This window comes from Olea europaea, chromosome 21, assembly GCF_002742605.1.
Source record: "Olea europaea var. sylvestris chromosome 21, O_europaea_v1, whole genome shotgun sequence".
NCBI classification, from domain to species: domain Eukaryota; kingdom Viridiplantae; phylum Streptophyta; class Magnoliopsida; order Lamiales; family Oleaceae; genus Olea; species Olea europaea.
In genome coordinates, this window is record NC_036257.1 from 17064925 (window position 1) to 17088626 (window position 23702).

Genomic DNA, 23702 nt, shown 5'->3' on the forward strand with positions numbered 1-23702 from the left:
TGGAGCCAGCAGTAGCGACTGTCATGGCTCACCGGGTGCTGGCTCCGTCCCTAGATGCATTCATCTTTTCTATTAAGATTGGTGCAACAGGTGCAAAAGCTGAAAATAGGTAGAAATGTTCATTACAGGCGGAGATTTCCCAATTACCTGTGAAGGGTATCTGATGAAAGCGGGTTCATAACGACCTTTGCAGAATTTATGGAAAAAGATTGTCAATATTGGAAGTGCAATAAGGGATGAAGTTGACAGAGCAGCCCCCTTTGTACTCATTAACCCCATTAGAATTAGCTGTGAGAAGACCATGGCAGATATTATACGTCCATGGACATCTGGCCAAAATGCTGCAGCACTTTCATACTCTTGGTTGTACACATTTATGATCTGCATAATCGCACAAATTCATCGTCAGAAGAAATAAACAATTTAGTAGTCATCTGTGTAACTACATCAATATTTTTTTTTCCCTTTCCTTTCCTTTCCTTTTATATCAAGCAATATGTGCATCTAGAGTGGAACCATTTTTAAAGACCATCCAAAGATGCAGTTAAATGCAGCGATAGACGAATGTGTTTGTGCGAAGGGTCCACATGTAGCACGCTAAACAACTGCAGATGAAAGCTGAATGCATACCATATTTTTAAAGAATAATGTTATTTGCAGTTACTCACTATCACAATCGCCTTACGCCAATACATGTGGCGGTTAGTGATATGATATAGGGCAAAAAAAATTATCACATTAATACATCAAATCACAAACCGTCGTCATATAAGATGTCATGTAAGGTGACTATCGCAGTGAGCGACTATAAATAACATTACTCTTTTTAAATGCTCACTTAGAGAGAGCAAAAGTACAAATTGATTACCTGATGTCGAAATACCACGTATGCGAGGGCAAAGAAAATCAATATGAAAGGAAGCAGAACTGGTGTCACCACAGCGTAGACGAGGCCCAAAAGAAAATACAATTGTATTTGAGGTTCACCTGTATTGAAACCAATACTTCCAGGATCCATTGCCTCTTCCCTATCCTTTTCAGTGTTCACCATGAAAAAGTTCTTTAAATGGTAGATTACCAGCAGTTTCAGCCTTAAGATCTCCCCCGCAACGCCAACCCATCCATCTACCATTATGTAAGTAATAAAGAAAGTCGCTTTCATCGGGATAGCAACACCAATTGTTGTAGGAATACTGCAGTAAGAAACCCACACAGCTTTTCCAGATGTACAATCCCAAAATAAAAGATATCCAAATAGCTCAAAAGAAGTATAATTTTTTTCTGAAAATATATACGTTACAATCTCAAAGGATGAGTCACAGACGTCATATACAGAGATGTGACTAATAGAAATGCCATGAAGAAACGTACTTGCTGGCAGCAGACTGATGAAGAAAAGTTTTGAGTTGTTGAAGTACAGTTCCTGCTATTACGCTCACAAGGAAAACATTCACAAAGTTGAAGATATAACATCTCGTGGCAGCTCTTCTCTCTAGAGAGGATATAGAGAGAAAACCCTCAAATTTGGACATCAGCATTAATATTGTTGGTAGGACTATGAGGAAAATCTTCAAAGCAATCCCAGGTAGAAAACCTTGGATGAAAGACTTGATGAAAGGTCTGCATGATAAATAGGTTAAATTATTAACAAGGAAGGTTAGCAATTGATAATGAATTTGCTGCTAAAATAATCTTCAATTTATAACACAAAATCAAAAAAACATTTTATTTTGCACATAAAACTCCTGATAACCCTGGCTTATGGCGCAAGACTGAGAAAACGAAAAAGACTCTAATGTAAATCATATGTGTGATAATAAACAGGACCAAGATGTAGGAGTTTATAATTTCTAGGCAGATAAAAATCATATGTTTACACCAGGGCTCTAAGAATGAAAAATACTCACACTTCAATAATCGGCTTCAAAAATGGTGCATATTTTTCAATATCCTCAATGTTAGCAAGCGATTGCACAAGCGTGATGGGGATCATGAAGAATAATGTGACGAAGAAGAAAGCAACAGAAGCAATAAGCCTCCTAATAGACAATGAAACATAGGGGATTGCCAGGTTATCCCAGTGAACATCTTGTGGCTCTGGAGCCCACTCTGTTAACCACACAGTTGGATTTCTCGATTGCTGTGTTTGTGCACAGACAGCAGCAGCCCAACGAGTTTTGAAGGAAACAAATGCTGCTGGCATGAAAGACTTGGGATCTTTTTTTACCCTCTTCGTCTCTTCAGCTATCTGCAAATAAGGCGATGCTTAGACTGTTAGGAAAAAATTGTTTTGATCATTCCAAGGTTTAGGAAGTAGCATCTTTGCCAATGCAGAAGAAATTCAAAAAAATATCAATTCATTAGGAGACGTGCAAAGATAGAAATTAACAGGGGGCAGTTTTTATATTCTTTAGATAAGAGAATTTGTATAACTAATGAGAGGATATCATAGAGATTATTCTTTACAATCTTTCCATATCTTCAACAGATATTAAAAATTTGAAAACATGTACTTACTTCTTTCGATATCCTCTCAATTTCACATGTCTGATGATCAATTGCATCCACTTCCTTTCCACAAAGACCAAGAAAACCAGTCTGCGAAATTTTGAAATTAGAAATTGGCACGATTAAACCTTTAAATCATATGTCGAAACAATAGCATTTAAAAAGTATTGAATCACCTGAGCATGAGAAATTCTCCTGACAATGAATACAGCAAATAGAACACTTAAAACTAATTGTATATATTACAGTACCTTTGTCATTGGCCGTTTTGATTGATATCTCGAATATTTTAATTGGTAATAATCAAGCCAATTTTCCTTCTTTTTCTTCTCCTTGACCAGTTGTGCAAGTTTATTGGCGTTGCATACAACCTGCAGAAATCTTCTATATAAGAATACAGATGCAAATGACAATAACCGATGTTCATAAAGAATGCCCCTTCTATAGAAATAAATGTTGCTTAGTCGAACAATAATTTAAAACTTAACCAAGCAGCATAAAAGTACATTTGAGAAATGACAGAAAACAGACTGCCTGCAACTAATTTTCCAAAAATGCGCAACATACCAGTGGTATATAGTTGTAAAATTTTTGTACTTAATAGAACCAAAACTTAAACCAGGACTTCTACAAAATTTTAATAATAGTACACATATTAACTTAAGAAAACCGTGGGTAGCTTTTGCCACATTAGTACGTTACAAACTTCACATACCATTATATGAGCTTGTCAGCCTCCACATTCAAAAAGAACCAGTTGTGAGGGGGATGCTTTAAAAAAACCTGAATTACTTTGTTTGAAAATGGTTCTTCAGCTATCATTTTTACAAAAATCTAGAGGAAAAAATAAAAAAGAAAACAACAACCATCTAAGGAATAAATTTAGGATATCAATAATGTGACATTGCCTGTTAACTACAGTACAGAAAATCAACACACACAAGGGAAGACGAGATAAATTGAGGATACAACATCCTTTGCAGAGATAATTGTAACCCAAAACCATTGATACTGACATATTGAACGTAAAGAATGCAGCAAACCTGATGAGTCAGATAGTGATCCGGATGGTTGTCCACAAAAAAGTGCTCAACAGATTCGCTCACTGATTCATCAGGACCGGGTGGCACATTCTTAACGAGAACCTGTGAAAGGTCAAAGTGTCAATACTCTTAATAATGATTAACTACAAGAAAAATGAAAATAATTTCCAAGTTAACCAAAATTAAACGCCTCCTAAACCACAGCACCTTCAACGCAAAGAAGCTATAGTTGACAAAAAGAGTAGACAGGTGCATCCAAAAAAATTGCAGTTGGTGAATGCAATGGCAATGATTCGAAAACAAGAACAGACTGAACACAATTCTATAACCAACGATGCCCCACAAAAACTCATTAGTATAGAATGTACTCATAATTTTCCGTTGTCTTTGAATATTCTCCAATTTAAACCGGTCTAATTTCAACAGATAACCATTGTCTTATGCATTCAAGAGCACCACACATCTGTAACTGGACAACCTTACTATTACAAAACCTAAAAGATATCAGGGAAGAAAAGATCTTTTATGCTAAAATTTTCTATCTTATAAATCAAATTTAGTAGGAGAATTCATCTTACTGTAAATTGATTGGGACGACGTCTTTCAGATGCAATAAAGTGTAAACGCATTGCTGAAACATTGGCATACTCTTTTAGCAAAATATAGCATGCCCAAAAAGTAAAGGCATAAGCCATCACTATATGAGTCCAAAACCTGAAATGAATTCGAAGTTAGTCATAGGATCAAGCGCCGTAAGTGGAAGAAAAAATAGAAATGAAAATAAAATTATATTCTGTAGGCATTACAAATATGGAAACACGAGGGTCAAGGTGGGGCAGACTTATGGTCGTTCTCCCACCATGCCTATTTCAACACGACACCACCTTTATGTAATCTGATGGATTCTAAAAATCCAGAAAGCACAGCCTTATAGCACTAAAAGGTTTACAAAAAATAATACTTAGATACTAAATTTGAGCTGATGCCTACGGTTTCTGAAGCTGGGTCATTGGACATGTTGAAAAGTTTGACAAAACCACAAAATGCCAAAGAACACAGGTATCCATCTCCATGAAGCAGTGGATGCATAGTGGTGGAATGGTAAACTAGTCATGAACCACAATCCAAAACACTACTTCATATAATTATCAATGAGGCGTGAATGTGAACTCAAACAAACTCTAAACATGGACAGGCACTTCCAGTGTCAAAATTTTAAACCCAATGTAAAATTGCAAGGGAAGACAACCTTGATGGCATCAACAAGGAGGCTGTTCTACTAGAGTGCATGAAATACACTTCAACTAAAAAAAAATGATTGCACCCAAACTAACCAAATTACAAACAGGATTTATATGCTGCTTGGTCTGATCATGTGCTAAATAAATGTTGCTCAGGTTCAGCTTGCCATCTTTCAAAAAAGACAACTTTGACTTGTTTGGCTTGCTGAAATGAATAATGAGGCAAAAAGCTACTCGAGTCCATAATCAAAGAGACTTATTTTGACAGAAACATACAAAATGCCATTTCAAATAACCCTGCATAATCACATAAAAATAGACATGCATTTCAATCTTGGCTCATTTAACAAAAAAGTTAAATCCAAACTCAGTTTGCCCAGTAACGACCAAGAACCATCCAAGCCTTAAAAGACTAGTTGAACACAATAATGGATCGATTAAAAACCAAGACCCATACAATCTTTGTATTAGTCGAACACAAGGATGGATAAACTAAATTTTACTTTTAGATCTAAATTGGGCAAATGCAGATGGATGATAGTTAACTACTGTTGTATATATATATATATATATATATATATATGAAGAAAGCATGATCCTCACCTGTTGGATCCAAATGGAATGTTTGAAATAGAAAGCTTATCAATGTCGCTGTATTGCAGTTTATTAGTTGCATTAGCTTTCTCCAAGGTATTATTTGTCCAGTTGACTGGTACCAGGATAGCCCATGCGAGCAACGTCACAGGAACAAAAATCTTTAAACTGCATGAATTAATGTGCAGAATCAGCAGTAATAAGCTTTGGAATATTACAGGGCATCTAGCTCAATATATTGTGAAAGATTACGCAACATACTATAAACAAAGGAATTGCCCTGTATAGGAATCATCAAAGAACTGAATTCATGAGATCAATTACTGTTTTTAACTTCCAACACCCCAAATACAGACATGCAATCCGTAGTTAACAAATTAAGCATAAGCAAGTCCAACAAACAGTTAAGAATAAACATAATTATAAGTAACATTATAGCATCCCACCAAAAGCAATAAAAAAATTTAAGAGACTGCAACGACTTTGTGCTAGTTAAGACAAGTATGCAACACTTAAAAGGGAAAAAATGTTCATTGGATCTCCAAACATAGATGAGACAAGCTGTGAAACATTCACTTTTATGAACATAGATAAGAAGCAATTACACCATTCTAAAAACTATTGGATAGTCATTGCACTATTATAATTTAATTTTCCTTGCTTAAAGCACTGGATCGTCACCTCTGAAATAAGATAAATCAGTTAATTAAGCTTCAAAACGTAATACAAAATTACCAGATGAAACACGATAATTATAGAAGGCAGATAAACATATTTGCAAGTCTAGGTATTTTACATGGAACTATTTAAAATATGTATATATATATATATATATATATATATATATATATATATATACAACAGTAGTTAACTATCATCCATCTGCATTTGCCCAATTTAGATCTAAAAGTAAAATTTAGTTTATCCATCCTTGTGTTCGACTAATACAAAGATTGTATGGGTCTTGGTTTTTAATCGATCCATTATTGTGTTCAACTAGTCTTTTAAGGCTTGGATGGTTCTTGGTCGTTACTGGGCAAACTGAGTTTGGATTTTTAAAGGAAAATCAATGGTGAGCCCCTTTCTTGCAAACCAAACACCTTATTACTTCACAGTCGCCTCCCAAATATTGCAATACAACATGATGATGTTTTCCTTTTTCTTTTTTCTAATATTATGCCGGTGATGAAGAGCAAAGTGCTATGTCAAATGTTGGGAGCGTAAACCTCGAAACAGTTAGCTATATTATCATAAAAACCAACATCAAACTGTGTATAAGACTAGTTTTGGCAACACCTTGGTCTATAGTTGACCAGTTCTATTGTTTGCAATTTGACAGCTTAATAACATTCTTGTCAGTTGTCATATTTCTCCTCTCTATATAAAACATTAACTATTCCCACCACACCACATGATATGTAATGGATCGAACCTTCCACAGAAATCTTTTGAGAATGTTCTCATGCCATTGATACATAATTCGCAAATCTTCCTCTTAGACTAAGCTTCATTTCTTGAAAGTCAATTGGTTGGTAAGATTTGGTAGTCTCGAGGATGTGATGTAAAAGTAAGCACTTGAAAGTATAAGAAATATCTGTATTTGATCCTACCCCAGCAAGTAAATTCTCAAATAGATAGCAGAATCCAGGCCTGCATGATCAACGAGCTCCGGTTCAGGCATTCTAAGTGCATCTGGCACCCAATTCAGAAATCTAATGTATGATCTCCAGTCCAGATTGACAAGTTTCTTAACGAATGCCCTCGAGTGCATTGGGCTTTCTCTCAAACCTTTGAGGTACCATTTTGGGAAATATACTCTATCATTAAATGGCTGAAGTCGTAGGATGGCAAATGCTATAAGGAAAACCAATGCACTTAGAATATTTATGCCAGCTGCAAGTCCTATATCCCCAAAAGAAGCCATATTTCACCTCTGATAAAGTAAGAGAAGGTCCTGCAGCAAAAACAGAAAAATTTTAGAGCATATACAGAAGGAGCTAAGTGCAGTTCATACACTCCACCTAATGGTACGATCATGAATATACATACAGAAACTTGATGCAATATATTACTGGAACTTATAAATATGCCTGTGGTAAGTACAGCCAGGTAGGGGTTTTCCTTGTTTTTTAAATAACTCGCTACATCAAAAACACAAAAAAAAAAAAAAAAATCGAAAGAAAAAATAAATATGTAAACTACTACTTTCTAATGTCACAAATCTGAACTAATAAATATCAATTGTAGACAGTTATTTTTCGTAAAAAATCCAAATTCATATATAATTTCATTCTTCGAATTACATGTATGGGACAAGACTTTGTTGAGTTCGGAATTCTCGCAATATGTCCAAAAAACCCCTTGAGAGGACTCGAAAGTTAAAAAAAATAAATAAAAATAAAAATGCATAAACAGAGAGAGAGAGAGAGCCCAGAAATTTAAACAAGGTCTCTTAAAAAAATTTATTCTTGAAGCTTTTTTTTTTTTTAATTATGAATCTTTATAAGTAAATCCTTCGTAAAAACGAACCCAATTTATCCTCGTTCTCATCTAATCGCAGATTTTGTGGATCAAGGCAGAAAAAATTACATGAAAAAAATACCTTTGTGATGATTTTAATGGTGTTGCTTCAAGTATATGATACAGTCGAACAGACTTCAAGAACAAACAACAAAAGGCAACAAAATTGAAGCAGAAAAAAGTGTTAGAAAAATAATTAGTTGCAATCGTTGTCGGACTCTATTGTGGATTTTTGCCCACATTCTCTATAGGCCCTCTCTTAGAATCAGACAAACAAAAAAGGAATTGAGTTCATACGCTTTCATGTCTGTTGTAAAAATATCGGTATAAAGCTGTAAGAAGCCTGTATCATAATGCTTTATTGCTTTCATTGCTGTTCATATTAATGGTATTTGTGAACCTGTTTCAACTCCTGCGAGTCAAGCTGTATCGCGAGACAGCGGGAAAAATCTTGGAGAACAATAAAATACAGTAATAAAAGTTATCCACTGATTGAGCCCCACAATAGCACGATATTTTAAAATAAAATTGTCCGTCGACAGCTGCTACAATTTCTGTGGACAATCTCTCACAAAATACAATAATCACAAATCACTTGTGTAGCAATCACGAATGATTTTCAGAACTATCAAGTACACTTCAGAAAAATATCAGAGAATGAGAAACTACAACTTCATTCCTGATGATTTCTTTTTTGTGTTTTTTTTTGGCAAACAAGATGTGAATATATACAGGCAAACTGTATGTAATTGCCTCCACCATGATCCAGAAATATATACAAAAAATTAGTGAGTTGTTATTAATGAGCTATTGAAAACAGTCATATAATACTGACTAATTTGAACCATTAAATAATTTCAAAAATAAATAAAAAATTTATTTTAATCAAGAAAGAACAAGAGCCTCACATTCACAAGGCCCCAATCACAGACCTTCCAATTATTGTGTATGAAGTGACCCGAACCACCCACGTCCCACACAAATTCCACACTTTCCACCAATTGGGCACTCCATCTAAATTAGTTATTTCTTTCACATATTATATCTATTGTATAAAAATCTAATTGTAACAACCCGGGATTCAATTTAAATCTTACTTAAAGGAAAGTTTTTGAGCTCAAATCTTGGGGGACGCGACAGAAGGCCGTGAGGGGTAAGTGGGCGCAAGACACACCCAAATCGAACAGTACGTAAGCTAAGGGCTTGGGTACAGAGACCTGGATCGTTACACTAACAATCCCCCGCATGAAAGAAATAAAATAAATGAAAATATTACTCTAGAGTATGGTAGAAATCATGCAAGTTTAAATGTCTATCGACTTGAACATTGGCTTTGTATATTCTATCGAGTTTGCTAATTGTAGAGTAAACTATGTTTTGAACTCTACAATTATAGTTGTAAACTGAGACAATAGAACACACACGTGACTTCTAAACAATCATTAAGTTCTTGTGGTTGTGTTCATTTCGACTGTGAACTTACCTAGTTTCTTTGAGTACTTTAGAAAATTGGCCTCAATTCTCATAGGAAACAACCCCACTTCCACACTCAAATAGGTGCTCCTATCAAAGGTGTGCTGTATCTAAACACCTAATTGAATATCGGTTATAGTAAGCATTAAGAGCACTAGCTCATCCTCTAATTAATACAGTTGGTACTGCGCATCATAGGGAAGGGTTTGAATAAATCCAATATAGTACCCCCATAGACCACTCCATTAATTTTGTTGTCCCATTGAACCTTGTCCATATGATCTCCATCGCAAGGTTGGGTTTCCGTTATAGGTGATTTAGTATGTAATGGGCTTTAGCCCCATCCTCCTCGATATTTTTTTAACGAACTCTCTAGCCAATCCTTTTATTAATGGGTCGGGAATATTGTCACTTGACTTCATATAGTCAATTGCTATAACCCTATCATTAAGTAACTAATGCACAGTATTATACCTCCTACGAATATGTCTAGACTTTCCATTGTAGGATGAATTTTGATATCTTGAAATAGTTGCTTAACCGTCACAATGGACGGAAATAGTTGAAAATGGTTTAAACCATAAAGGAACATTCATAAGAAAATTTCTTAACTATTCAGCCTCCTCACCTGCCTTCTCTAAAGCAATGAACTCAAATTTTATAGTAGATCTCGCAATGTAGGCATGCTTAGTGGATTTTCAAGATACTGCACCACCTGCTAATATAAATACATATCCACTTGTAGATTTATTTTCATTAGTATCAAAAATCTAATTAACATCATAATATCCCTAAAGTACAGCAGGGAATTTGGTATAATGTATTCTCCAGTCTAGAGTGTATCTCAAATACCTCAAGATTCGAATGAGAGAATCTCAATGTTCACTGTTAGAATTACTTGTAACGCCCCACTTTTTTTTTGCAATTTAAAAAAAAAAAAAACCGAATGTTACCAAATTTCTTATTTTTGAGGAAATAAAATTTACTTTTGGAACTTTAAAATTTTTTTGATAATTCGACTCTATGAATTCAAAAAGGGTAGCCAATCAACATTTAAATTTAATTAAAATCATTCAACGTCAATTTAAACGAAATACACAAACATGAATGTCAAAGCTACAAAATAAATGTGCAAATACTAAACATGAACATGTTAAATGAAAGTTTAGTCATAATATACGTGAAATCATTCTTTTTTCTTTTTTTTTACTTGACAACCCATAAGCATCCACTCGTCCAATCTTCCACGCGTCCAGCACGACTCATTCTAATCTAAAATCTTTTGTAAGAGTGAGTATTTTAAACAAAACACCCAGTAAGATACGTGCAAATTTCGATTCAATATAACATAAATATAAATGAAACATTCATACTCGACGTTCATAGATTTTGAATCACCGATCGCAAAAACACGTGGTTTAAGGAATTTCTGACATCCCGTAAGATTTAATATAATTAGATCTGACTGTCCATCCAGAAAAATTTAACATTAAAATCATTCTTCGAGCCTTAAGGCACTGAATGAAATCATAATATAGATATCATGGAGAATAAAAATTTAACTATTGCACTTATGTATCTTGCCTTAAAAATCCGAATTTGCTAAGAACTTGAAAAGGGATTTTTCCATCTGCTTTGACTTGAAGAATAGCAAAGTATATGGATTTATAACTTTCTATGCATGCAAGAACCGTGTGTGTGTATTAAATAAATGTGATTGGTGAGTGGGGTTAAAGAAAATGGCAAGTATTTGAGAAAAAATCACCACACGTTCTCATAACTTAAACACACGTATACCACTAATAGATATCAAAACAAACAAAATGATAAAATGGGTTATTTCTTTACCACACGTGAAATCTCACACATATGCCAACCAATTGATGCAAATAAAAAAATAATTAATATTATATTAAATTGTTACATAAATTTCGTTTCAACCACGATAACTTGACAAAATGCGTTCAAAATAAATTTCTCTTGAACTCGATTTACGTAATTTAACACGATCTATAAAATGAGAACCATATTCATATATTTTTTTTATCAACATTTACTATACCCAATTATTTGGTACACATAATATTTAGAAGAAATAAAAAATGCCTAATTAGAAAATAATTTTAAAAAAAAATTATATATGTATACATATATTGTATTATCATTTTAATTAATGAACTTTATTGTAATGACAAGGTTAGGCATGGAACAATTAATTTGCTAACGATCAAAGTTGAATTAACAAAATTTAAGACCTACATAGGAAGTAAATAAATTTTTGGCATGTTACATTACTAGTATACCTGCTAAGTCTACCGACCACATATACTATATCAGGTCTTGTACAATTCATGAGATACATGAGATTACCCATCACTTTAGCATATTCTAAAGCTGAAACACTAGGACCTGAATGTTTTCTCAAATGACAACTTGCATCATAACGTAGTTTAACAACAATATAGTTGTATTGGTTAAACGTCTTAAACACTTTTTTTAAACAATGTGATTGTGTTAAAATAATTCTTTTGGAATGTTTTACTGTTTTGATTCCTCGAATAACGTCAGCAACACCCAAATATTTCATTTCAAAGTGCTTGTTCAAAAATTGTTTAGTTTTATTAACCAGATCTAAGCTAATTCTCATAATCAGCATATCATCAACATATAAGCAAATTATCACACCACAATTGATTTCAAACTTGCTATATATGCATTTATCTGATTTATTTATCACATATCAACTTGATATCAAAACTGTATTGAATTTTTCATGACATTGCTTAGGAGCTTGTTTAAAGTCATAAAGAGATTTTTTAAGTCTACATATTTTATTCTCAAGGCCTTCTACAACAAATCCTTTAGGTTGGTTCAATAAACCTCTTATTCTAAATCTCCAATTAAATGTAGTTTTGACATTCATTTGATGTATAATAAGATTATACAATGAAGTAATCGCAATTAACATCCTAATAGAGGTAATCTTAATAACAAGTGAATAAGTATCAAAGAAGTCAACTCCTTTCTCTTATTCATAGCATTTGGCTACAAGTCTTGTTTTAAATTTGTCAATTGAACCATCATATTTAAGTTTTTTCTTAAACAACCATCTACACCCAATTGTCTTACATCCTTAATGTAAGTCTACTAACTCCCAAGTATTATTAAAATAATTGAATCATATTCACTATTTACAGCTTCCTTCCAAAATATAGAATCTGGTGAAGACACAGTTTCATCAAAAGTACTAGGATCATCCTCTACTAGGTAGGTAAGGATGTCAGACCAAAATAAGTTGTGGTCCTAGGTCTTTTGCTTCTTCTAATTTCAGTTTTTTCTAATTTAGTAGACTTATCTCTAACACTAGGAAGAATACTAAAATAACTACTTGGTTATTCAGACTTTTCTTCAAAAGGAAATCTATTTTCAAAAAATTCAGCATCTCTAGTTTCAAAAATTGTGTTCTTTTTTATCAAATTATTTTTAGAGTCAATGACTAAAAATCTGTAGGCATTACTATGAAGATCATAGCCTATAAAAACACAATCAATAGTTTTCGAACCAAATTTAGTTCTTTTAGGTGCTGGAATAGAAGTTTTAGCTAAACATCCCCACATTTTAAAATATTTATATGAAGGTGTTCTGCCTTTCCACATTTCATCAGGAGATTTATTATTTTTCTTATTAGGAATTCTGTTAAGAATATAATATGCAGTAAGAAGGGCTTCCCACCACATGTTAAGAGGTAATCTAGAAGAGTTTAGCATTGAAATGACTATATCCTTTCGAGTTCTATTTTTTCTTCCAGCTATATCATTAGATTGGGGATAATAAGGTGAAACAGTCTCATGAATAATACAATTCTCCTACACAAAATTTATCAAGTATATTTTCCTCTTTCAAATCTTAAAATTTTAATAGTTTGTTTAATTGATTTTCTACTTCAGTTTTATATGAAATAAATTTAGAATAACTTTCATCATTGTTCTTAAAAAAATATTTATTTCCACCACGAGAAACATATCATTTTAAATCACATAAATCAGAATGTATTAAACTTAAAACGGAAGTAGTTCTATCAACATGAGGAAATGGTTTTCTAGCATACTTGGATTCAACACAAGTTTCACATTTTGTATTTGGAAAATTATCAGTTCTTGAGAATATTTTCCAAACTCATTAATTTTTTAATAGAAGTTTTATTAACGTGTCCAAGTTTAACATACCACAAATCATAAGAATCCAACAAGTAAACAGCAGAGGTAGGTGCTTTATTATTAATCACAGAAACATTAGTTTAAACAGACTCTGATATGCATACCATTTCCCAACAAAAAACCACTATCAGACAGTACAACTTGACCACTCTCATATACAATTTTAAATCTTTTATTGACTAAGATAAATCCAGAAACTAGATTTTTTCTAATATTTTGTGCATAAAGGACATCCTTCAAATTAATGATATTTTTAGAAGCAAATCTAAGTATCACTGTTCATTTCCCCTCGATTTTGGAGGAGGAATCATTCCCAATGAACAGACATTCTCCATTACTAAAAAGAGTGAATGAAGAAAATGTACCTCTCATGCAGCAAACGTGCTTGGTAGCTCTAGAGTCTACCCATTAGTCTGTCATGTTACTTACTAGATTTACTTCTATCACCATAGCAAAGAAATTCCCATCTTCTACCATATGTGCATGATGCTTCACAGTTTTTCCTTTTTTATTACTGCAGTCCTTTGCAAAAGTGACCTGGTTTACTACAAACAAAACAGTCACCAATAATTTTATTTTTAAATTGGGGTTTAGACCGATTGTTCTTTTTACAAATTACTTTCCCTTGTTTCTACCTTTAAAATTATGACCCTTGGTAAAATTTTCAATATGTTTCTTACTGTCAGAACTTCCTTCAATAAGATTAGCCTTGGTATCCAAATTTTGCATTTCTCTACGTTCTGCTATTCTATTGTCCTCCTCAATTCTAATCCTGATAATCAGATCCTCTAAAGACATTTCTTTTTTCTCTTATGTTTCAAACCGTTTTTATAATATTTCCAAGAAAGAGGTAATTTTTCAATTATAACAAACACTTGAAAGCCCTCATAGAATTTATATCCCCCAGCAATAATTTCGTGAATTATAATCTGCAATTCTTCAATTTGATTGACCACAATCCTAATGTCATCCATTTTAAAATCTAAAAATTTTCCCACAATAAATTTCTTAATTCCAGCATATTCAGTCTAATGAATTCCATAATTCTCTAGCAGATTTACACTATCAATAAACATCATATAAATCTAACGTCAAACAATTCAGAATATAGTTCCTGCACATATAATCCGTATGTTCCCAATTAGCTAAATCCTCTGTTTTCTTATCAGTAGGCTTATCAGAAATTACAAAAATGGGTTTATCAGATTCAATAGTATCAATGACTTTAAGAGTTGTCAAATAGAATCGCAGTTTCATTTGCCATTTCTTAAAATTCTTTCCATCAAACAATTCAAGTCTTTTAGAACACTTAGAAACAAATATATTTACGGCAGACATGACAACTAATTATAAACGAAATTTCACTTTAGATTGTTGGAAGAATAATTAGTTACAGTGAGTTGCAGAACAGTAAATGTAAAAATAAAGGTTATCGACTGATCGAATCTCGTGACAACATGATGTCCTAAAGTGAAATTGCTCATCGACAACTGTTGCGACCTCTTTGGACAATGACTCCCAAAATATAACGATTACAAACCATTTGTGCAACAATTACGAATGGTTTCCCAGAACTCTCAATTGTACTCCAAAAAAATATTTTTTTTAAAAAAAAAATCGAGTATAAAAAATATCAGAGTATGAAAAACTACAACTTCGTTTCTGATTATTTCGTTTTTTTATGTGTATTTTTTTTTTGGCAAACGAGATGTGAGTATATATAGGTAGACTGTATGTAACTGTAGTCAATGAAGCCCAATGCCCCAATTAAAGACCTTTTAATTATTGCGTGAAAATTGACCTGAACCCCCGACGTCCCACAAAAATTCTACACTTTCCACCACTTGGGCACTCTATTTAAATTAGTTATTTCTTTCACATATTATATTTATTGTATAAATATCTAACAAAAAGAAAGAGAAAAAGAAAAGCAGAGGCGAGTTGCGGATCGGAGAGTGCTAAGAGTTGCTTCACAGTTGAATCAAAACTAAGCAACATTTCCGTAAACTACACCATATTCCACCAACCTATCCATACAAACCGTGCATCTATGTATCTGAATTCATTATGCAACAAAAGAAAACGAAAACGAAGAAGAAAGACTTGAAAATTTGTGGGCAAATACAGTGTCTTTATCTAATTCGAAAAATTGGAAAAATGAGAATCAGTGAGAATTTTTTGAGATTTGACTTGAAACTTTAAAAAATTTTGCTCTTATTTGCGGATAACTTACGTTTCGGGTCTGGAGAACTTGAAGATTCGTAAAAAAAGTGAGTAATAATATCACTGATAATCCCTCCGTCCCAATTATACAGGCTTGTCTCATTTTTCACACAGGTTAAGAAATATTCTTTAATGTTATTGAAAAATTAATTGTTGTCAAAATCCTTTCTAGTTTATCCTTTTTAATTTTAAGTATGTAGTAGTAAATTATTATTAAAATTAATAAAGAATTTGAATGATTTAATTTGAAAAGAAGATATGAGAGTTGTTTCATATTTTCAAAAAATGAGAAATGTACGTATTTGGATTATTTCAAGAAGTTGATATATTAAGTGGGGAAAAATTGAATAAGGGTACATTGGTAAAAAAACAACACAAAATATTCTAAATTAGGAAACATGCTTATATATTTAAGACAAAAGAAAAGGGAAACCTATCTTATATAATTGGCATGGAAGGAGTATATTTTTTCAGGTTCAAAGTAAATAATGCATGTGATTAATCGTGCAATTAAACTATTATTTTCTAAATTTGATGGAAATGACCTGTAAAACACGATTATTATGTGAGGTTGTCGGGAAGGACCATGTCGATGCTCTAACGGCTATTTTTTTGTCGCGAATTTATGGATTCAGGGGGAATGGGTCACGCGCTACTTAGTTGCGTGGTTGGGCAAAATTTTAGCCATCATTTCATTTCATTTCTATTTTTTCCCCTTTATTTAAATAATTAAATTATTGTTTTGTGGGGTGAAGGCGATGACGAGGAAAATGGTGGAGATTTGTTTTGAGGAATGTTGAGGGTTGTAAGGGTTGGGGAGGGGACGGGGAGGAAGAAGATGGTTATTTATTTATTTATTTTTTTGGGGGTTTTTAATTTAATTCATATGGGATTGACTAAAATTCCCTTACTTATAATGATCAAAATATTCAATTTTTATATTTTCAGGTCAACTAACGGTTTCTATCCATTTGGACCTCTGCTGCATATTTTTAAAAGGTTAGGGACCTTTGTTAGCGCAAATTGAAGGTTAAAGTAAATTATGCAAAAATTGAAAAAGTGAGGGACTGTTGCTGCAATTTTCCTTTAAATCAAATTTCTTTAAGAATTCGATTAGTAAAATAATATACTTTCAGAAAACTATTCAACATGTTTAAAAGTAACTTTTTAATTATAGACGCAGCTTTTAACTTTTTAAAAGTTCCATCAAACGAGCCCAAAGCTTTTTCGAGAATGCATGTGCCGTGAAAATTTGTTGCTAAATCAAGGGTAGAGAATTCTTTAGGCACTTCCGTGTCACCCACAATCAAAGAGGATATAAGTGTCATCCTCCATCCATGTAAAAAGTCGAGTTCGTAAAGAGGAGACACAGTTATTTAAATGCTTCTTCGAGTGAATTTTGAATTCATTATTTATTAAAGCATAAGACGTGTACAATTTTAAGAAATGGATGGTATCAAGACTTGATCGCAGCAGTCTTCTCTTTCTGCTATTTGTTTTCTTAACCACACAGTGAAGGGCAGTCTCACTTACAGTTACAAGGTTGGATGAATCTAATCTACTGCAAATAAAGCTATTTAGAAAGATGGTAACGGACCAATCCACACACAAAACAAAATGTTGAAAGATGGATTGAATAGTTTTACAAATCATATTCATATTCAACAACTAAATGGAAGTTAAAAACCTATACATATATGAAACTTTAATTGTTTGTTTCTGATTATGAACAGACTGCTCTAAAATTATAAAAGACAGGTTAAGAATCAATGCCGGGGCCGGTGGAGGGGGGAGTGAGAAAGGGTATCTCAAGCCCTTTTCAGTTTTCACCCTTCGTCATTGGGAATATACAGACGATAGTTGTCGTGAAATCATGACGTTAAAGATACACATGATGGACCGGTTAGTTACCTCCCGGACATCAGATGGACTAAACCCTGATTTTCATAGAATGAGCCAATGTCCCAATCCTCAGTTGAAGATGATAGTGTCATCAGTGCAACTACAATTGATCTCATGCTTGGCCTCAGTTGAGGATTTTCATGTGTGCACGCTTTCGCGAGCTGAGCCATCTGCAAACAAACCAAAAGGATTAGGCGTTCCATGACTACTATGGAAATACAAAATCAGTTCCATGCCTGATTCGTTAAAAGATTTAACCTTAGCGACCGAATCAAGGGGACAATTGTCGCCAAGCCTTGGATCAACTAGTTTTCGTACACCTTCTGTAGGATCCGTCTGGCTAAAAGCGTCCTCAAACTGTAAATCATCAACATTCGAGGTTGTAAAACCATTTCTACTGAGTGGTTTAAAGGTATATAATGTGATTAAATAAGGTTAATTCGAAGATATACCAGAGCAACAAGTCCCTTTGATTCTGTTATAACTTCATTTGTCTTCACAATGGCTTCCTTAGCGGATATTAGTTCGAAAAGAACAACCCCAAAAGCATACACGTCTATTTTGGGAGAAACATCGCCATACTGTGCATACCTGCATGCAAAGCAAATTTATACAGAAAAAGGTCCTTCACCGAAAATGAAACAAATAATTCAGAATGTAAAAGGTGTTTATCATTGAAGACGTATCAACCATAATGTGAATTGGTTAACATTGCAAATTTGCAAGGAGAATGAACAAAGATATCTTAATATTTAATCCAATTTCTTTCATCCTATGATAAGCACTTTGATGCAATGTTACAAGTCTAAAGTGTTGTACTGATAAATACGAAGTATTAAAGAAAGTTGAAAGTTAAATAAAGGAGCAATTATTAATTCAAATCTAACCAAATAAAAAGAAAGGCACAAGATCTCACTCTGGAGGCATGTATCCGAAAGTTCCCACGAGACGAGTGTGCAAAGAAGCACTCCCCACTTCAGTCAGTTTTGCAAGGCCAAAATCAGCAACCTAAAGAGTATATAATTCAGCTTAAATATATTTATCGCAACTTGGTTTTTAATTAATGTGCACAGAATCTTATCACCTTTGCACGGCAGTTTTTGTCGATCAAAATATTTGCAGACTTAATATCACGATGTATATAGAGAGGAACGGTATGCTCATGAATGTATTCAAGTCCTCTAGCTGAATCAAGGGCAATTTGCACCCTAGTGGACCATGGTAATTGTTCCTTTGCTTGAATCAAAATGAAAAACGTAATCATAAGACAGAATGCAAGAGAATCTCTGTTTCATAATATACAATATTGTTCTTACCTTGACCACGTAAATGTTCACTAAGGTTACCATTGTCAATGTATTCATAAACTAAAAACAAGGAACCTTCGACGCAGTATCCAATTAAATGCACCTGCATTAGGTCATCACAGAATTTTTTATTGTAAAGCCATGATCGAAAGAGAAATTGATATAACAAACTAACTGTGCACCATCAGCAATAAGAATTAGTGAAAACAGTAGAGCATTTTTTAAGTTTCTAACTCATATTTAGAGTTTATCAGAATGTATTTCAGGACATTCAAAGTATTCTTATAATTGGAACTTAAGTAGACTTGCTGACATTCTTTTATATAGAAGAACAAACAAATCTAATCTCATATTCAGAAGATGATCAACAATGGACAGAAAAGCTTAAAGGAGCGAGAAAAATACTGGGAGAGCATTACCAAGTTCACATGGTGAACATGTGTTAAAACCTTCAGTTCAGCCAGGAATTCTTTGGATGCTTGCATATCCATCTTCTTAATAGCAGCTTCCTGCAATTTCAGAAACATGGAATCTGAGTGGCTTTTCTATTAAACATAGTTTGGAAGTACATTTCTATGCAAAGAGATTATTAAGTGTTGGAAAAACTGGCACTGGCAATTGAACAACTGTCTGCCCGATAATAGAATGGTATGCAACATATTCTCCACGATATTTTGTAATTCGCTTGCTCACTTGAATAATCTTCTTGAAACCCCAACAACGCAGTATTGTTAAGGATAAGAAATCAACGCAAGAAAGCACCAGTCATCTCAAGAATCATGCCATAATATGCTGCTCTCTTCATCTATGTTAGTCAGAGGTATCTAATATGGAGTGGTTACTGAGCGACAACTCCACTCAACATCCTTTCAGTAAACAAAATTATCAAGTAACATATACTGGTCTTTCCAATGTTGTCTTCATAAAGTCGAGCTCAATCAAGTCCAGGGTTTTACCATGAAGATTCTATTCCAGCTACATGTCTTTATTTTCTCTTTGAAAATCCATATACAGATAAAAACTCAAAACTTGAAGATAGTCAACTGATTATATTTAGTAAACTGCAGTACTCTTGATGAACATGAACTTGAATTTGAATAGACTAGTTAATAGTTAATTCCTAGTAAAAAGTCAGACAGAACTAAAGGATAATCAATTTTTCATTAGTCGATAGTACTATGAATAGCACGGTCTATGCAACACGAACCTCGCCTCTAAGCTCTCCATGGTAAACAGCTCCAAAGCCACCTTTACCAATCTGATGAGAGATGTTAAAGTAATTTGTAGCAACTGCCAGTTCCTCATATGAGAATTCAACTGATTTATCCACAGTGATACCCTTGAGCCTTGGAGAAGCGGTAGCAACAAGAGGACCAGATTCTGATGTTTTCTCCAGCATGTCAGGACCTAAATCCAAGAGGAAGCATATGATTGTAATTAAATTACTTGCCAGTTTCTAGCCTAAATTTAGTATTGCTATGAGACACAGAGAGACCAAATATAGCTATATCCTTCAGAATTAGACAAATTGATTCATTCTTATTTCTTAGATCAAATGCCCATTTATTATTCATCTTTCCACCCAAGACCCTAATACGCAAAAAAAAAAAAAAAAAAAAAAAAAAAAGGGAATTATCATGCCAATTACCGGGTGTATTCTCTATGCCTTGGTCATTGAGAATAGATTCTTCCATCACCTTCTTCCTTCTGTAGAATATAAAATAGATACAGACTGCCAAAAATATTACTCCCGCAACTGCTCCAATTGATATTCCAGCAATGGCTCCACCTGAAATTCCTGCTATATATGACTCTGATTAGACTTCCAAAGGATTAAGGAAATCAAGGTAAGAACTATTGGACCATGAGATACAGAAGATTCAACCAGTTGAACTGCAAAAACACACACAAAAAGCAGGATATTAGATAACAGCGTTAAAAATAAAACAAAAATCTTGAAGACTAGGAATTTTTAAGGTAGTATAAGTAACCTTGATTTCAATGGCGGATAAATTCCATTTCGATCTGCAGTAAACGGAAACGAGCAGACATCAATCACTGCTATTCAAGAATCGAAAATTCTGTACAGCATAAATATGTAAATATAATCCCCAAAACCAAAATATTGAATGTCTATACTAGTATGCTGCTCTTGATATTTTTCATTTTAGACTAACTAATTTCTCATTTCCTGCCCAACTGGAGACCTTTCTCTGACTTAGCAAAATTTTTTATGAAATAAACAAAAATAAAAGAAAGCATGGGCCCTTTTTCTGATACCTTTTCCCAACATAAAAAGGTAAAAAAAAACTCCATTCCTATACTGTATTGTGATATTAGAATTCTTCGCTAGGAAATCAATTACCTCTTCCCGGAATGAAAACCAAACCACTACTGCGGCTGAAATTCACTCCAGGATTGTAATCCTGTAACAACCCCTCAGGAAGGCGAAACTCATTGGCTATTGAAGACAAACTTTCACCAGGGCGAAGAGGATATGTTATGAATAGCCCATAATCCTTGGACACGTGGCTATTCCCACATGAACAATTCACAGTAACTCTCAACTGTGCATTCTCTGGTATTCCAGTACGATTATAACCATTAAACCTCTCTAACATTTCAACTGTTGTAAGATTTGAATAATAAAGTTCCGCGATCCTTAGGTAAGTGTTTCCACGCCTGACCCGAAAGGGAAACTGATTACCCATAAATTCACCATTTACACAACTACACCAGAAGGGCACATTTAATCTGCTGCCCATTCGAATGATATCTGGATTGGTAATTTGAGGATTGTAACTAACAATAGCGCTGATATTAGTCGACAACATGGAGGATATGAATGTGAGATTTGATCCACCCCAGACATAGAATGAAGCTAATGCGTCACATCCTTCACTGCATTGTGAATTAACTCCAACCCAAAAAAAGGTCATAACCAGAAAATCAAGTAAAAAACTAATCCTCCTATCTCCCACCATATTTCCGGATGATCAAGAAAATCTTAGGATAATTTGAAATCTGAAAGTCTAGCAGATGAAAGGGATTTCAATCAACACAGATTAAGAATCTGTTCTTGGTTTGAAAGGGTAAGAAATTCTATCGACTTTGGGTTCATTAGTTGACTGAAAAAGTATACTTTCAACTTTGCATTTTTTTTCCAAAGTGGTTTACTTTAAAAAAGTGGTCTTTGATACTTGAAATGTTTATTTGGCGGTTGAGTAAACGGTCATCCACCCCGTCTCACATAACCTAATTTTACCGCGGAAATGGTAGGCGGATGACTGGGCCTAATATTTCAGCTAGCCCAATAATATGTAGACAGTTTCTCCTTACAAGGATGGCCCACCACTGATAATTATTAAATATATAAAATTATTAATATTATTATGAGATTACTACTAATATTTTTCAATTTATTAGCAGCTGTCAATTGCAAATTATGCATAATTTATTCAGAATTAGTCAAAATAATTGTTTAATTAATTGAAAGAAAGGCCAGAGAAGCAAAAATTAAGAGTAATTTACTGAAAAATGGTTAAAAGATAATCCTTTATTTAATTGCGAGAAAGCTTGGTAAGCAAACAGTCGTCATTAGGTGCATGATCTTTTTATTTTGTTGTTTCTTCTGTCGTGTGGTGACGAAGACAAGAATTAATGCCAAATTTCCCAGATCATCATTTGATGTTGATTTTCCAAAAATAATTTTGTAAATTTTAAAGGATCTCTACCAAATTAGGCATAAGTTACATTGTAAAATGTCCCTTTTGCCCTTATTTAATATTTCCCAAATAAATTTGTTGAGGGTATTTATGTCATTTGTATTATATATTTTTTAATACAATAATTTTTTTATTAATATTAATATTATTTGTATTTAAAATAAATTTTAAATGTAAGACATAATAATTAATTAATTAATTAAAAGACGAAAACAATTTAAAATACATCAAATACGATTATTTATTAAAGTTAGCACGAAATATATTAAATAGCGACATACATATGATAATCTAATTACTCCTCCAGCTCAATACATCATTCAAGGAAGACAATATAACGTGGGTTACTATCTAGCTGATAGTATATACCCAAAATGGCCTACTAGTGTGCAAACAATTCATGAGCCGCGTGGTCCCAAAAAAAAGTTATTTGCTATGAAACAAGAACTCTGTAGAAAAGATGTTGAACGTGCATTTGGTGTCCTACAATCGAAGTTTGCAATAACGAAAGGACCTGCAAGGTTTTGGGAAAAACAAGTATTACATGATATAATGACTACATGCATAATAATGCATAACATGATTATCGAGGATGAACGTAATGTTGATGCACCAGTTCAAGGATGGATGGAAGCGTCAAGTCCAGAAGTTGAGTTGGTTGAAGACGAAAATCGATATTTTCAGGAATTCCTTGCTCGTCATAGACAAATCAAGGATAAAGAAATCACATTGCACTTCGAAATGCATTAATCGATCATTTGTGGGATGAACATATGAATTCTGAGAATTAAATTGCAAAAATTTAGTGACTTTGTAATATCGTCTATCCAATTTTAAAATGCACTGTACTATTTTCTGATGGCATGATTTCATATTTTCGTTGTTGTAGTATTTTTATTAATTGTTCTATGTTTTTATATTTATTAATGAATTTAATCTTTTTCGTAAT

At 33.4% G+C, this 23702-nt stretch overlaps 2 protein-coding genes across 6 annotated transcripts in view; both read right to left on the reverse strand.

Annotated features, from left to right (window-relative positions):
• LOC111370950 (calcium permeable stress-gated cation channel 1-like) overlaps positions 1–8352 on the reverse strand; it is a 9195-nt gene extending 843 nt beyond the window's left edge. The window contains exons 1-12 of one of the 5 annotated variants that reach the window (XM_022992856.1): positions 8204–8352; positions 7989–8041; positions 6997–7340; positions 5396–5563; positions 4130–4265; positions 3552–3653; positions 2760–2879; positions 2518–2598; positions 1908–2248; positions 1372–1620; positions 869–1193; positions 148–381 (exon numbers count right to left, since the gene is read on the reverse strand). In XM_022992856.1, coding sequence (XP_022848624.1) covers positions 148–381; positions 869–1193; positions 1372–1620; positions 1908–2248; positions 2518–2598; positions 2760–2879; positions 3552–3653; positions 4130–4265; positions 5396–5563; positions 6997–7310 — 2070 coding nt within the window. In that variant the 5' untranslated portion in view covers positions 7311–7340; positions 7989–8041; positions 8204–8352. Of the gene's footprint in view, positions 1–147; positions 382–868; positions 1194–1371; positions 1621–1907; positions 2249–2517; positions 2599–2759; positions 2880–3551; positions 3654–4129; positions 4266–5395; positions 5564–6818; positions 7341–7988 lie in introns of those variants that run through there. The other 4 variants (XM_022992858.1, XM_022992857.1, XM_022992859.1 and 1 more) reach the window with 4 other exon arrangements.
• A 9067-nt stretch (positions 8353–17419) lies between these two features.
• Positions 17420–22203, reverse strand: LOC111370951 (lysM domain receptor-like kinase 3). Its single transcript, XM_022992862.1, has 12 exons — positions 21394–22203; positions 21020–21053; positions 20914–20921; positions 20677–20826; positions 20236–20435; positions 19448–19537; positions 19038–19131; positions 18806–18957; positions 18638–18729; positions 18174–18312; positions 17980–18078; positions 17420–17891 (listed from the first exon to the last, which is right to left on the reverse strand). The coding sequence occupies exons 1-12, from the start codon at positions 22010–22012 to the stop codon at positions 17727–17729; spliced, it is 1842 nt and encodes a 613-aa protein (XP_022848630.1). The 5' UTR covers positions 22013–22203; the 3' UTR covers positions 17420–17726.
• Between the last annotated feature and the right edge of the window lie 1499 nt (positions 22204–23702).

Bases quoted from the DNA above. Each gene is read 5' to 3' on its own strand.
- LOC111370951 (XM_022992862.1), bottom strand. From the start codon at position 22,012: ATGGTGGGAGATAGGAGGATTAGTTTTTTACTTGATTTTCTGGTTATG. The intron at 18,730-18,805 runs GTGATAAGATTC...TATACTCTTTAG, and splicing joins ACAAAAACTGCCGTGCAAAG to GTTGCTGATTTTGGCCTTGC. The intron at 17,892-17,979 runs GTTAAATCTTTT...GTTTGTTTGCAG, and splicing joins CCCTTGATTCGGTCGCTAAG to ATGGCTCAGCTCGCGAAAGC.